The following is a 16,128-nucleotide window of genomic DNA, read 5'->3' as shown; positions in this document are numbered from 1 at the left end:
AGGTTTCAACAAAATTGAACCCCATTCGCAACTTTAAACTGCAATTAAAATAGTATAGCGGCATTCGTTTTATAGCAAAAGCGTATCCATACTGAATTTCATTATAAAAACGCAGCCGCGGCGGCTGCGTTTTTATGGAGGAAACACGCTAAGGCGCCCGTGTGCTGTGCGATGTCAGTGCACGTTAAAGATCCCCAGGTGGTCGAAATTATTCCGGAGCTCTCCACTACGGCACCTCTCTCTTCCTTTCTCCTTTCACTCCCTCCTTCATTCCTTTCCTTACGGCGCGGTTCAGGTGTCCAACGATATATGAGACAGATACTGCGCCATTTCCTTTCCCCCAAAACCAATTATTATTATTATTATTATTATTGTGATGCGACCACTATAAGTGCACTAGTGGTTTGAACAAGCTCTGAGGTTGTATGAAAATTCTAAACGAGTGCAAAATGCGTGCCAAGTGATTTAAATAGACATGACGAAGCTTCTGGTGGCAGAAAATTCCTATTTTCTTTTCCGAGTTACGAAACTGCCAGAGGATGCGAATGAAACAAAAAAGGCTTCCTCTTAACTGCCTGCAGCACCACAATGACGGGAAACACCGCTTTTCAATTTTGTTACCGTTGTGAAAGTAGCCAACTTGTACTCATTTGTTCTGTCTCTTAACGTGCTTAAATTGCAGGTTTTAGTTATTCGGCCTCTATATCCGGCGCTGATATTGTTGGACATAAAAGAGGCTGGCACATAATAAAGAAAGCAAAAACAAAAAATCGAATATTTGACAAAAATCGCCATTTTTTTCACCCGCGTCGTCCTTAGAGGAAGCCGGGAAGAATCTCTCCTAATAGTACAGTCTCCGTGTGGGCGGGAAAACAATGTCTTAGGAGAACCATGAGGCATCCGCCGTAAATATGTCTTCACTGTGACTGGCATCGTGTTGAGCCCTGAAGTGCTGTGCTTTAGGCAGGACGACAGGCAAGAACGGGACACAGGACCGATGACACCAATCAGCTAAGGAATAACAAACAGAGCCACCGACAGAGCGGTTCTTCAACATTTATTTCAACAAGAAACCACACATTCAGTTCGAAATTTACATAACTCGTTTTTGGCAGTCCATTAAATCACAACAATAACAAACAGCTGTTCAGACGGTACAATACGAAACAGCGGCAAAATTTAACAACCTCGAAGCTCTAACACGAACAACGAATAACACTTTCACTCTCTCAAAACAATGAATCGTACAAGACAAGCTGTTATTTTCTTCCTCGCAAAAATTGCTTTTTATTTTCCGCAGTAAGATTTTCCGGTTCGCAAGACACGTTACTGGGTTCTGACGTGTCATGTACGACTCTCCTTCTTGAATGCCTCAATGGCACACATTTTTCTCTAAAATGTATTTTTTTATCGCGGTCGCTGTTCTCGCGTTTCAGAGTGAGCACTCGTATGATCGCTTTCGCGAAGTGAAAGACGTTTCATATTGAAAGATTTGTTGGTAAGTAGCAACACCTGTGTATGCTCACGGCCAGTGCGGTATACCACACGACCTTAAAGCAAGTTCGTTAAACAAGATGATACTCTCGTATATCCGCGCATTTAAAACCATGCAGTCCGAGCTTATCTATGCGAAGTTTCAAAGATGAAGATGCCATCGCGAATGGGAAGGCGATGACTGATCGGTCATTTCGCCTCCAATTCCCTGGCATTTAAGTGTTTTTTTTATGCTGGCAGGGAGGCAGCGACAGGTTTAAACGTACTGATGCGACTTGAAGCCTGCAGTGCTGCATAGAACCGAAGTTTTCTGCAGAGGCCCAGAACTTGTCACGTCGGTGCAGAAGGATGGATAAGTGCATGAATGGAGAATTAAATGAAAGCTTTTTAGAGAGTGACTGGTTAAAATGGACGGCGCCAAAATGTCATTTCAGTCGCGAATAGAAGAAAAAATAGTACTCTTGATGATTACAGCGCAACGATCAACGCTGAATGCGCTCACACTTGCTAGAATTGGTGCGCGACCTCGCCTAACATGCTAGACCGGGAGGACCAGTCACTAAACACTTTTCTTTCCTGATTCTTTGTTGTTAAGTTAAACCTGTAGTGCTGAGGTGTTTAAGAGTCTCGCCTTGCGTTACCTCAGGAGATCCGTCATCCTCTGCCTTTTATTCCTGTATAATATGAAGACGCAGAGACGAGTCTGGCCTATTAGCGAGTAAGTGACGACGACAGAAGGGAACACAAACGACAATACTGGAAGCTTCGACTCTGTCCTGCCGCTGGGTGTCCCCTTTGCCATCGGAACTGAAGTGCAAGACTTTCCGAGTCATAAACGAGCAAAGAGTGTTTAACTGTTTGCACTAAGCCACAAAGATTGGCGCTGGTTCTTGAAATAGGTGGAACAATAAGAACTCTTGCCTGTTTTGAGTGCAGTGGATAACAACAACGCTCTGTCAAACTTCTCTAACACGGAGCTGTTAAAGAGGGTCTGTTGCTCCATCCAAGAGGAGAAACAGCCGGGAAGCCTGTGCCGTGTTCGTGGCACTAGAAGCATCCTTGCTGCATCTGTACTAAGGTCACGTACGCCCAGCGCTAGTGGTCTTTTAACGCCACAGAGCTTATCATCAGCAGGTGACACTACGTTCCAAGCTTTCGATGTATCTCGTCGGACTGGAGCCTTGTTTCTCTAAGTTCTTTATAGCGCTACAAAAAACAAAAAAAAACAAGGACACAGGAAGAAGTACACAAGGCGGGCGCTGACTCCAACTAACTTTAGTGAGGCTTCCACAACCTGCATTTATACAGTTTTTGCATTTATTCATTTTTTTGTAGCGCCATAAAGAACTTCGAGAAACTATGCTTCACCAACTAGCCCCACAACGTGTTCTGTTCAGTGAACTGGAGCCTTGAAGTTAATTAGTCGGATGCAGTGACCTTGCAAGGTATGCGTGCAGTGGTGTAAATAACGAAGCCGCACGAAAGAGGTCCGTTGCTGTCTACACGTTTTAAAGCATGCACTCAGCTACGTCCTCGCCTTCCACGCAAGAAATTGATCGGAACTCTTGTGTGCGTGAGACAGCGTCAGCAAAAGCTTTTCTGCTGCACCCAGAAACGGGTCGTGCAGGCTGCAACAGGAAGAATTTGAACACGATGAGTCGAGAACTGACTATCAGTGCGGCATACATCGTGGAAGCCCTCGCCATACGTTCTTTTTTTTTCTGCGTTGCTTCGCAAGGACAGAGCTCGCAACTTTCCCCACACGTTTACTTTCGCACAAATTCAGGAAGACAATTGTGGTGGCTGGTCATGCCACGTCCACACTATCTTACACACCAGTCAACGCTGTAAGCTCTATGGAAATGAATGCAGCAGGTAACAGGAGACCACGAATGAAAAAGACAGCGTCATTGATTGCTTTCGCGAAGCTTAGTTGTTCACTCACTTAATAACGCTAGAAGACCACCATATTGGTTGCAGAAGGTAACTAAAAAATTACGCTTTGCCTTCCTCCCAAAAGACAAGACTTTCTAGCCTCAAACATTCGCGCTTCATTCTATAGAACACTTTGCAGCGTTCTTCAAGGAAAAGCGAGGCTGCGCTTTGCAGGACTAGCAAGTACCCTTTGGTTTGTCTAGCGTGTCCGTGAAGGTGAATGGTCTGGGGGGGGGGGGGGGGGGGGGGGCTTTTTCTCGAATGCTTCCCTCAGTTCACTGTGGAATTGCATTTGAATAACGTTGAACTCGTTTAGCAAGACGTTGTTCCTGGACTCCCGAACGAGAGAGCGAAATTCGCCGTAAGTGACGAAGAGACGCGTCGGTGATTCTTAGGAAAGGTCGCAGGTCTACACTGTTTTGCTCAGAATGAGAAGAATAAATGCCAACAGCTCACCAGCTTCATACCATAGGGTAATAAATAGCTGCCTCAAGAAACCGCGCGACTGCGCAAACAGAGCTGCACAGGAACACTGCTGCCTTCAGGCAGACGCCAAATGGTTAGCTCTTTACATTTTCTGCTTGCAGGACCCGCAGTTTGTGCACTGTCCGTCGCACGCAAAGCGGGAACACGTAATCGTTGGGACCTTCGTCTTGGGCTCACAAACATACATACACAAACCTCATTAAGCTGTCATCACCTAATACAAAACTCGACGAAGCTGACTTTAGGGCCTACACAAAGCCCACGAAGCTCGCAGCGCCCTTGTTGGTGTGTCCTCAGAGGGTCATCCCTCAGGAAAATCAGTCCTCGTAGGCTAATCACAGGGCGTTCCCAGTGTCACAGTGAAGTTTTTCACGGGTCTCACGGAATTCCTGGAGATTCTTGGACGAGTCTTGAATGATTGTTATCAGAGTCTGCACAAACCGCCACCCCTGAACCCTCGGTGGTGAGAGCAAAAACTTGGTGCCAGGCACACCAGCACTGATGACGGCGTAGAACAGCGGGTGCACGCATTTGTGCACAGAGAATGGCTGAGGCTCGCATGGGTGCGTTGGTTCACCGGGTGGCGCACTTGCGCAGCGGCCCATCGCGGGTGGTGAAGTCCAGGGTGGCTGCGATGAAGTCGAGGGCGACGCCGTCCGCCCAGGAACGCGGCACAGTGGGCGAAGAACAGCCCAGTCCCGCCACGAAGCCGCAGTGGCCCCCGTGTTCGGTCAGGAGCAGCAACAGCTGGGGGTCACTCTGCAGCGAATTATATATAAGACGCTCGTCAAAATCGCAACCAACTCTTTCTTCACACGCTTCTCTTCCCGATACTCCAACCTGGGGCATTTCTTTAAAGGCGCGTTTCGAGGAGCGGACCGGATCGCGGCCTATACACGCGCACCGTCTACCACGTGACGTAAACGTCATTGCTCCGAATGAGCGTGACCGTCCCGCGCCCAGTCGATTAGGTGCTGCACGCTTTACAGTGCCCACTAGATGTATCTTCACAATTGCTTCCTAATCCTCCCTTAATTCCTGGTTACCACCGGTTTATCTAGCGGATCAGCTCGTCTTGATGGCGCAAGCCAAACGCAGCTAACATAAAAGCGGTCTAGAGGAAATTAGGCGTGAGCAAAACCCAGATGTGCAGCCTAAGGGACTAAGAGTCCAGTGCCATTACCAATATGGATATGATAGTTAGGGCAGCCGAGGGATCCTGCACGTATATGTACAGTATCCGAAGTGATCAGGATGATAACAAGGAAGCCAGAGTTACGAGGCAATTAGAAAACTCGCAGGTAACGAAAGAGAAAGTAAAGAAAGCTTTACAAGCAATGCAAGGTGGAAAAGCGACAGGTGAGTATCAGCTGAGTGAGGATTTGGTGAAGGATGGTGAGGAGATTGCGCTGGAAAGACTTTTCACCCTGCATTGGCGATTTTCATGAGCTGGGAAGGGTGGGGGGGGGGAGGGGTCAGCTGATCTATTATGGCGTTTGAACGGAGGGCTGCTCTGGATGCTTCGGGGCCAGCCTAGGTTGAATCGCGCTTGTTGTAACATTCCACAATAAACTAGCGCTTGTTCGTCGATAGTTGAAACCTCGTGCAATCTAAACAGTTTCTCTTCTCGAAGTGTAAATTAATTAAATTAATTTAAGAGATATGAGGAAGAAATCGTTGTTTGGCGCTTGAAAACAGCCGGCGCTAAAGAGAACCGGTAGAAGAAGGTTCATGCGCGCTTTGGAGATAATTTATAATTAATGACACCGGCGAATAAGACAGCTGTACACTTGGTGAATGAAAACCAGAACATCAGATCAGCAGGATATGGCAACTGTCGATCCGTCCCGCTCCTCTGTACAAAAAAAAAGTTAGAAATGTTTTATAGTCACTGTATCAAGGTTAAAGTGATAAAGCTGCACCCTCCTCCGTTTTTTTCGTGGCTATACATTTTATTAACAATGTGATACTTTAAATAAAATGATGGATTTATAATTGTGTTTGCATGTGGAAAGTGAGAACACTGAGATTGCGTTTTTCGGTGCTTTGTCATTTCCGTGCAATTAAAATTGTCTAGTGTTTGCGATTGTTCGTGAGCTGTAGATGCAAAGAATGTAAAAAAAAATAATGAAAACTGCTATGATACAATTGTTTTCATCCAATCAAGTCTGATTCTTCCTGTACACCCGTTTCTCTGCCCGACTCCAGCAACAGTGGCCGTCGGTCTATCCATCCGGTCAATTCAATGGGAATAGGTGGGCGCCCGACCGAACGCTCGGCTGTTTAGGGTGCAAAATAATCAGAATGAAACGCAATTTACGTGGATTACAAAGCACCTTATCACCGTACACACAATGCGTAATGAGGCCTGCAATTACACTGAGATTCACGTGCAAAACTCTTTACGCTTCAAATGTTCCCATGCGCTTGTCGTGTGCTTAGCGGTGCCGTTGCGGTGATAGCATCCGCCTCGAATTGCAGAGGTGCTGCGCTCGATCATCAGTGCCGCCGAGCAGCCACCAGTTTTTTAATGGGTACAAGGTTTCCCCCAGCCTGGTGCCCGCCTCCTCTGGGCTGAAATGCTTAGAAAAGGGCCTTTGGTCATCTCGGCCTCCCTCGATGGAAAATTTATCCGCGAGGGACTAAAATCTGCCTTATGAGGTAAAGCCCTTTGTGGCCCTTTTTAACCGCAGCTTTGGCCTCGATTGTGTTTGAGCGCTCGCTTCGGCATCGGAAGGTCGAGGGTTCGATCCCCACGGCCGCCGGTCTGACCAGCCTGTCATTCCAATGGGAACAGGAGGTCGCCCGGCTCAACGCTCGGTTCTTCAGGGGTGCACCGCGTGGGAAAATAGCGTGCGCCTCAAAATTCCCTCGCGGAATTTATAAAATTCTCTGAGGAGCGCCACACGACGCGAAACAATATTGCCGTTAATCCAACCCAGCTCTGAATTGGCGCTTTTTTTAAAATCCTTGATTCAAGTTACGTGACACACCCTGTATGACCTTCATAGATTACCAGAAAGTGTTTGGCTCAGTCAAATCCTCAGTATTCATGCAGGAATTGCGTGACAAGGGTGTAGACGAGGTGTAGGGGAAGCGCTATAATCTCAAGCACGAAGGGTGTCAGGGAGGGAGGAACCATCACAAAGGCGGCGACGAATAGGGCTCCATGAACGATCCCCTCCACGAACGTTAGTTTACTGCGCCGCGTGCAAACAAAGGGAGAGCGAAAGAAGCAACCCGCTGCTGCTGCTGGCACACTTTAGCCACCCCTGAAGAAGGGACCGAGTTGGTCCCGAAACGTTGGGTACTAAAGTTAAAAATATTGGTTGGCGTCAGTTTTCTCTCAACTATCTCAAGAACCCAGCCAGACGGACTTCCGTCGAAGTTGTTTTCTTTCAAATCACTCCAGTACTGTGCACCGTGTGTTAATTAGAGGTTTTCAGAGAACTGAGTTGGGAAGAGTTGGGGATAAAAGTTCACGGAGAATAAATTCGTAACATCAGATTCGCTGATGTCGTTGCCTTGCTAAATGACTCAAGGGACGAAGTGCAGAAGATGTTTGAGGAGCTGGAGAGGCACAAAAAAAAAAGAAACAGTGAGTAAAAGTTATGCAAAACTCTATAGTACTGTCTAACAGCCTTCGAAGGTAACACTGTGATAAGTAGCGAAGCACTGGAAGTGGTAAGCGAATAGATTTACGTAGTGACCGCAGATCCGAATTAGGAGAGCGAAATAACTAGGATAATAAGAATGGGGTGGAGTGCACTTGGCGAGTACTCTCAGATCACGAATGACAGTTTAGCAGTATCCTTCAATAGAAAAGTATATAACAGTTGTATCTTACCGGTACTCACTTATGGGGTTGGAACGTGGAAGCTAACAAAACAGGTTCAACTTAGATTGAGGAAAATGCAGAGGTCTATGGAAAGCAAAATGATCGGTGTAACGTTAATGGACAGGAGGAGAGCGGAGTGGGTTAGGGAACAATCAAGACGAAGAAATGGGAATGGACAGTGCGTGTATGCGAGGGCAAGATAACCGGCTGTCATTAAGGATAACCGAGTGGATACCAAGGGAACGAAAGCACGGCAGTAGGCGGCAGAGAGCTGTGTGGAAGGATCAGGTTATGACGTTTGTATTGGTAAGGAGGCCGAAGCTGTCACGAACAGGGCTAATTGTAGGAATATGGGGAAGCATTTGCCGTGCATGGAAGGATAGCTCTGCTGCTGCTGTTGGTGGTATTGTATTACATATGAATTCTTCAGACGTTTTCGCACCAATGGACGGACGGACGGACGGATGCACGGACGCATGCACGCACGCACGCACGCACGCACACGTTTACACGGTTTGGCCAAGAGCCGGAACGTTAAGTTCGTCGGCCTACCCGCGATGATCCAAAATTTCAGCGATTTCTGACAATGATCCAGTTTCCAATTTAGTCAGATCTAAATTTCGTGTTGAATGAGAGCGACAACAGACAGCAAATTATTTACTCGTGCAAACCGAGTTCTAAAGAGGAATTGGTCGAAGAAGTGTGGATAGCTGGGCGAGTTGGTTTATTTTACTGTCGTCGGCCGGTATAGCACGAAACTGGTGTGCGATGAGAACAACGAGGTAGCTTGTCCAGCGGTATAAGCTACAATAAATGCAAAAGAAACATGCAAGGACAAACGATATGCAAAAAAAAAAAAGACAGTATGCGGGACCTAAGCATCGCCGCTAGAAGATAGGTTGGGTTCCTGGATTGCAAGTCCTCGGGGTGTCCCTTTTTGCGACATTCTGCTCTCAGTGATTCCATCGCACATGCATTGGACTACAGTAAAACCTAGTTTAGTTCTTGTGTCCTATTTTTTTTTGTTCTGTGCTGTGAAGCAATGAACACGAAAATAGGCTTAGACGAGCCTGCATTATAGCTGGTGCACTACGCTTAGTGTCGAGAGATGACAACTAAGAGTGAATTATGGGTGATTAAGAGAGCGAAAAATGTCGGTCCCCTACGTCATTAGAGGTTCGCTTTTGGGGTCCCATTTGTCATTAGGCCATGCCATTCGGCTGCGTACATATAGCAGACGCTTTATTGCAGGTGCGCATCAGGGCCCTCTTCCTCTCCTCTTCGTCCTGTATATGTAGATGTCTTGTGATTCGGCCGCTAGGGGCGCGGGGGTTTTGCGCGAACTGCCGAAAGTGTAGGCCATGCAGCTATATATCGTATAAAGGGACGACTGCTACATGTTCCAGGAAAGCGAAGCAGATGCATATCCGTGGCCGGTGCGCACAGCTGTGGCGAGCACCTCCTCACCTGGAAGATGTCCATGGGCAGGGCCCACTCCGGCACCGCGGGGTCGTCTGCGCTGGACACGCACAGCAGGGGCGTGGCCATGTCGTCGGCGTCCCGCAGAGGCGCATTGCGCTCCCAGTACTGCGCAGCGCTGGTGGCGCCGCACGCGGGCCACAGCACCTTCTGCTCCACGTCCTGCCAACTGGAGGCCGACAGGGCCCCGTCCACGTCCACCGGGGACACCTCCGCCCGGCAGAGAACGCCGCAGTGCTCGGACACCACGCGCTGCAGAGCGCGGCGGCGGAGGACGCCTGCGTGCCCAGGCAATCAATCAATCAATCAATCAATCAATCAATCAATCAATCAATCAATCAATCAATCAATCAATCAATCAATCAATCAATCTTTTAAAGGGTAATGAAAATTTTGCTAAACTTAAAATGACAACCAAAAGCGGGAGAGTTCAGCGTCGTTAAACCGAGTAGACGTGCAAAAGCATGTGCTTATGTGTTTAGGTTGGTTATATCATGGTTTTGCTTTGCACGGTCGTCGGCAAGCCTGGCAACGATATTAGTTTGATAGTAGTATTAGTTGATGAAGACGATGACGTGCAACGCACAGCACGAGTGTGTTGCAGTTTGATACGAGGCGTGGTCGGCTGCGGGGATAGCATATATGCTCTCGTGCAGTGGTCAGATAAGCTCATCTGTTCGTGCCACCGCGGGTTCGAAACCCAGTCGTGGATATATTTATGTATGTATTTATTTCTTCACGGTTTGGCAAAGGTCACCCTCAAAGTCAAGCTTCACACAAACTTGTTGAGCCGATTAGACCACGTGAAATAGTGCTTTCGCTCTAAATGTCTCAGCTTTCTTTATAAGCCACCATTGTTTGTTCGTTTTTGCGTTCCGGCTATGGGATATAAATGATTAAGCATTCATTACCATCCAAACTAAATCCTCTTCACTGTTAGTACATAGACTCTGTTATAATGTCGCTGAACGACATATTTACTCTTTATGTTATCAACACTGCACTCCTCTCAGTGTTTTTCGGGAATTTATATATCGCTGTTGTATATGTGCCTTATATTAAATCATTTCATAGCTTCTCCTTTTTTTGTTTTGAAGTATGCAAGAGTGAACCCCTGAAAAGATGTACTGTATGCGTGTACTTTTACCCACTTCACAAGCATCTCCTTGAGGAAAAAAATTATGTAGCCATCGATAACGCTTTACACAAGTAATTTCATGCCGCCTTCACATTGGTCATACGAATCTCACACATAACTTAATACTTTTGAAACTTTCAAAAATCTGCATGTGAAACATGAAGAGATGAGCTCGCAATCAACCACGTCCTACTGCCGTGCATAAAACTTCAGAAACTGAGAAAAAAATCATGTTGCACGTTCTTATACTGAACACATCACATCCCATTCTAGCCTACCGCTAGGAGAAAAATGGTATTGGCGAATTTTCATATCTTTGAGATTTTTTAAAAGCATTAAACCTTCTGAACAAACTCTGAGGTCAAAGAAGAGGTTTATTTTAAACACAAAAAACCAAACGCACAGTCCTTTGTTTAGAGCATAATGGCCTTAGTTGCTTATGCGCTATGAAACCAAACACAACAAAACAACCCAACCACTTCGCTAAAGCTAATGTAAAAGTGACTGTGTCAAGCTGCGGAAACAGCAGCGCTTTTCCCAACTACCCGTTTTCATTGTTTTGTATAAAGTGGTGAAAATAAAGATAATACGCTTCTTCTGCAATTATAAAGTGATCATTTGTGCTCGCGGAAATACAATGCACTCAAGCACTAGGCCTAGGTAGTCCCAGATTACTTTGCATAGCCGAATTTAATTAGTCTCGGTCACCATTATTGCCGTGGGAGTCGCATGCAACCATAAATTCTCCTTTTTGCGCCAGCATTAAGGCCCCTGTTTGAACACAAAGTTTTAGGGGCTGAATATTTAAATTGAATTCAGGTGTACGGCAACGTTTTCTTAACTACGACGTGCCTCGAAGTAACCACAAGTGATATTTGTTCACCATTCACATCGCTTCGTAATCCAAGAGGCACAGTCCGTCGGCATGGCTCTCTAGCCGCATTATTTATCTTCTATTTCAGGCGGCCGGCCGATAAAGTGATCAATCACTACTACCTCCTCTCAACTGTTAATACTTACTCTCCTTTGCTCTACGCCTAATGGTAATCAGAGCACCTGGTGTAGCTGAGTGCATGAGACAGTGTGAGAGGCCATCCGAGCACCTATCAGGTGTAGGTCCCTGGAAATCCCAAATTCTATACTGGCGGCACAAATAAAATTCTCAAAAAAATATTGAAAATATTTATCGCCCTCCATTTGAAAGCGCAAGCATCTTTGTGGTTACTGGGAATCAAGCTTCCTTCGTTCGCATGGGCCGGCACAATTACACCCGGCCATTTATTTAACAGTATCAAACAAACGTCGAACAAACGACCGTACATCGGCCTGTGACGAAGCGAAGCAGTGAAAGAGCTGAGAATACGGACATGCGCCGGAAGTTCTGGCCGTTTTCATCCGTTTTTGCCGCTCCAGTTTGTCAGAGATCGCTGTACGACCGTTCGTTCGGCACACGATTATATACTATTTAAAGAAACGCCCTCGGGTACACAATGCCCTTGAGCTGCGATGGCTTGTTGCTGGTGGCATCTGCACATGTCGAGACCCATGCCCGGTGCCGACCTCGCTGTGGACAGTGCATGTCTTGGCCAGGCGTCCGCACTATTTTGTGCTTAAAATGCCCCTAATTATTGAAGAAATGTCTTGTCATTTCATTTTATAAACATGTTGTCAGCCTCATGATTGTAGACATAAGCTGATTGGTGTGCGGAAAAAAAGTGGCCTTTACTATTCGGTACGAAGCCTGATATGGGGAAGTCATTCACACCGATATGTGTGAGACTGGTGATACGGATTTGGACTTTGGGTATAATAAAATGATTTCCGTACTGGCTACTCGACGATGGTAGAAAGTACCCCTCCTGTGCAAAACGACCCACAGTGAATCGTATACTGTAAGCTTGGTCACAAAAAGAACACACAGTACGATTACGATACTCGGTAATGAGAAATCAGCGAAGCTTTGGAGGGATATTTTCTGATAGGCTTACAGTAAGACATTCAGACACATACAGGTCTAAAGTTTGCACAACACAGTATGCTTACCCACATAGTTCCACTGTCTGTATCAACAGTTACTTTCGCCTGCAGTCCTTCAAAATGGTAAACAACGCCTCGTTGTCGGTAAGGTGACATGATAATCGCCCAACAGTCGATGCTTCTGAACGATAATAGCAACAGTCGCTGCACCAAGTCTGCACATAGACAGCGCGCAATTTCAGATCCTCGCTTCGGCGACTCGATCGGTAGGATCCCGGCGCCGCCGCCGCTCAGCCTCTGCTCGAGGCGGCTTGTACAGTGGACGCCGCAGACAGACAACTTGTACAGGCTGCCTCGCTCACTATGCAGAAAGAGCTGACTGAGGACGCATTATTGTTCAGATATAGGTAACAAGTTTACCTCACGAGAGGGGAGGAAGCACTTGGAACACTTGCGCCGCTAACAGTGGCATGCACCGTTTCTTGCCTATGACGTCACTACGCCTTGTAGCCAATCGGCGCACTCAACGCTGTCTCCACAGACTTCGCCTTACCATCCTCCTTCGCCTTCATTTGTATACTTTTATGGTTACACGACATCGCTATACAACGTCGCTTAACCCAGGAACAGTCCATTAACAGCTCCGGTGCAGAAAACGCCTTCTTTTCTGCATTTTAAAAAATGAGCAGTGCCGTATAATACTGGAGAAAGTTCAATTTCGCGGGAAGATTTTCAGGGTTCCATTCTGCACCAAGCCGGCGTAAAGGCTTTGCATATCACTGGAAATGTGTGTAGCACTGCGATGAGTGCCTTTGCGTGCGTCCGCCCATTTGCGAGACCCGCGGAATACGCATGAGCTGTCCGAAGCCTCAGTGAAAAATCGCTCTGTCGGTCCACTTCTGTGCTATAGCGCATCCGTTATCCTCATTTCCACCAGCTCCATCGATTCCAACAAACAACCACAAATGTACAGAGCCAGTTCCCATTCGCCGTCTGCCGGTCGGTCTTTCCGTCGACGTACACTTGTTGCTGTTGTCTACAAACCGCGACAGATGGCGCCACAGATACTGGATGAGCGAACAACGTCAATACCTGTACCGCCTAGATTCAAAAGGTTACATAATAGCCTCCAAGCAGCATAACTGCTGCATGACAGGCCACGCTTTTGAAAGACAGGAGACGTAATTAGGTAGAGATCAGACACGCCAAGAGCTTCCTACTTCCACACTGCAGACGGCATCCACGTAGCACTGCCAGCGGTCACGAATGACGACGCAATAATTGAGGCGCTGCAGCCTGCCTTGTGTAACTGTAATGAGCTGCTGCCGACAGCGATGCACAGCGGTATGTGACAGTATTCCAGTGCTGCTTGGAGCTCAACTCTGTTACTATGCAAGCATCCGCGCTAAACGAACGCACCAAAGGCGTAGCAGGACAGTAGCAACCTAATTGAGCTGTAACGCTTCCAACGCTGTTATTAGTGCAAACACAACCAATATGTAAGAGAACACTGAGTTCGCATTTTAGAACAAATTGATCTCAACTTCTGCCTCCAGCTTGAACTGGCATGGAGAGATCATGCTTCCAGAAGAAACACTGCGTAAAAAGTAACTGTGATCCTCGTGCATGCTTTAGATGCAGTCCTTGACTTTGTTAGGAGATGCTTGTTGAAAAGATAAAAAATGACCTATTGAGGTCTAGGCTATCTTTGAAGAATCCCAGCTGATGACGGCGAAGTACACAGCGCTCATACGAGCTGCGCGATTTTCTTTGCTTCCTCTCGATTTCGCCTCGGTTGTTCATCGCGTATTCAGACGATTAGAGACAGCGAAAACCGTGTAAAATTCGTCCGAACGAGCTCTGCTTAGACATTATTGTAAAACAAGCACCCGGCAAAAGTGACAGATATGCGCTAAAACAAATAACGTTTCGGGACCCTTGTTCACAAATCAAACGAAAAACAGGTTAGCAATATATGTCAGCGGGATGATAGTCGCAATAAGCGTACGTCTGTATTCTTCAGGCATGAGTCCACGCGTCCTATTAGGACACCTTTTTCCGTTTCATATGTGAACAAGGAACCCGTACGTGTCCTTGAACATCATTTGTTCTAGCTCATTTTTCTTCCTTTTGGCGAGTGATTGTTCTACAGTAATGTTTTTTTTTTACTCGCCATACGAGTTCTCGTCTTTCGTCAAACTTTGCATTCGTCATCATCAGCTGCGTATTGATGAGGACCAGTACTTCATCCATTCATGTTTCTTTTGCCCTTGACACCACGTGTCATGCCTTTTAATGTTCTTTCTCCGATCTTATCGTTTTTAACAAAGTAATGTTTTTAGTGTTTGTCTTTTATCGCTTTTATGACCCTTTCATCTTTCTGACGTTTGCTGCAGCTGATAGATGGTGTGACGGTGCGCATATATATTATTTGTTTCTTTCAATAAAAATCAGTTGTCAGTAGCGCGTTGTCTTCTCCACCTTTCTTGTGAATGTCTCTTATTTTGCGCTAACGTTTGTACATAGAACTATGCCCCAACTACCCCAGCAACAAGTGTTACTTGAGTACTTCCGAGATAAATAAGAAGGCAGCTAGTACTGCTGAAAAAAATAAAAACCAGCCAGACCTCTATAAACCAGCATTCACACTATCAGCGAGTGCGCTCCAAACATCGAAACGAATGAAGTGCGCCTCTTTCCATTTCTTTGACCTGCATGTTATGGCGGACACGGGTAGTGCGTACCGATGGGCCAGGGGGACTGTTCGAGCAGCTTCTCCGGCTCGTAGAGCGGGGACACGGCCACGGCTGCCAGCAGCCCCGACGAGGAGCCCGTGTCCCCCAGGTAGGCCAGCAGCAGGTCCGCCCCCGTCCCGAAGCCCAGCACGGCCACGCGGCAGCGGCCGTAGTGGGCGCGCAGGAAGCGAACCGCTTGCCGAAGGTCACCGGGGTCGCCGTACGCCTGCAGTGAGAGCTCGCACGTTGTCGACCCGGTAGACAGTTTTAGCACAGCGGAGATTCAACTAAAAAGACTAGAACTTAGGACAGGGACGAAGAAATGGGTAAAAGACAGGACGAGCGGGCTAATCATCAAAAGCTGAGGGTTAGCGGTTTTCCTATTTCTTCGCTCCCGTCGTAAGCGCTAGAAAGGTCACAACAGCGCAAAAGACGAGGACATATAGGCAACGAGGAACGCACAAGACGCCACGGGCGCCCGTGGTGTTTTGTGCGTTCCTCATTGCCTATATGTCCTCGTATTTTGCGCTGTTGTGACCTTTCTGGAACTATGAACCAATTAGCCTGCAAGAGCGTCCTACTACGTAAGCGCCAGTCTTTTTATTTAATAACGGACCATCAACTAGCCCAGCTTTCTACCTTGATATTGGAGACGTACACCCGCAGTTTAAAAGTGTATTGAAATGATATCAGCGACAAAAAATTCTAAGGGCGATTACGATTCTCCCTAATGCAAATTTGAGCGCAGCTCTGTCGGTGTCTTAGGCTGTGTAGGTTCATTGTTCTGCTTTGCTGGGTCGTCGGCACGTCTGGCGACGATATTTAGCTCGATAGTAGTATTAGTTGATGAAAACAACGATGTGCAATGCACAGCGCGCGAGATTATGTGCATTAGTCCGGCAGCAGTATTAGTTTTAGAAGACGATTATGTACAATGCACAACGTGAGAGAGTGTTGCAGTTTAACAAGACGCGTGATCGACTGAGGCGATAGCCTTGTGCTCTCGTGCAGTGGCCAGCGAAGCTCTGTGCGCAGCCCCACGGGTT

The 16,128-nt window shown here is 47.0% G+C and overlaps 1 protein-coding gene across 4 annotated transcripts in view; it reads right to left on the bottom strand.

Annotated features, from left to right (window-relative positions):
• Positions 1 to 1,040: 1,040 nt before the first annotated feature.
• LOC144121365 (protein ABHD15-like) overlaps positions 1,041 to 16,128 on the bottom strand; it is a 173,226-nt gene continuing 158,138 nt past the window's right edge. For 2 of the 4 annotated variants that reach the window (XR_013312607.1, XR_013312608.1), the window contains 4 exons: positions 15,092 to 15,308; positions 9,221 to 9,510; positions 2,897 to 4,674; positions 1,041 to 2,667 (listed from right to left, as the gene is read on the bottom strand). Coding sequence is in view for 1 of the 4 variants with exons in the window: in XM_077654554.1 (XP_077510680.1) it covers positions 4,489 to 4,674; positions 9,221 to 9,510; positions 15,092 to 15,308 (693 nt within the window). In the remaining 3 variants the exon portion in view is untranslated. Of the gene's footprint in view, positions 4,675 to 9,220; positions 9,511 to 15,091; positions 15,309 to 16,128 lie in introns of all 4 variants that reach the window. The other 2 variants (XR_013312606.1, XM_077654554.1) reach the window with 2 other exon arrangements.

This window comes from Amblyomma americanum, chromosome 2, assembly GCF_052857255.1.
Source record: "Amblyomma americanum isolate KBUSLIRL-KWMA chromosome 2, ASM5285725v1, whole genome shotgun sequence".
In the NCBI taxonomy this organism is placed as follows: Eukaryota; Metazoa; Arthropoda; class Arachnida; order Ixodida; family Ixodidae; genus Amblyomma; species Amblyomma americanum.
This window is presented reverse-complemented; position numbering and strand designations above follow the sequence as displayed.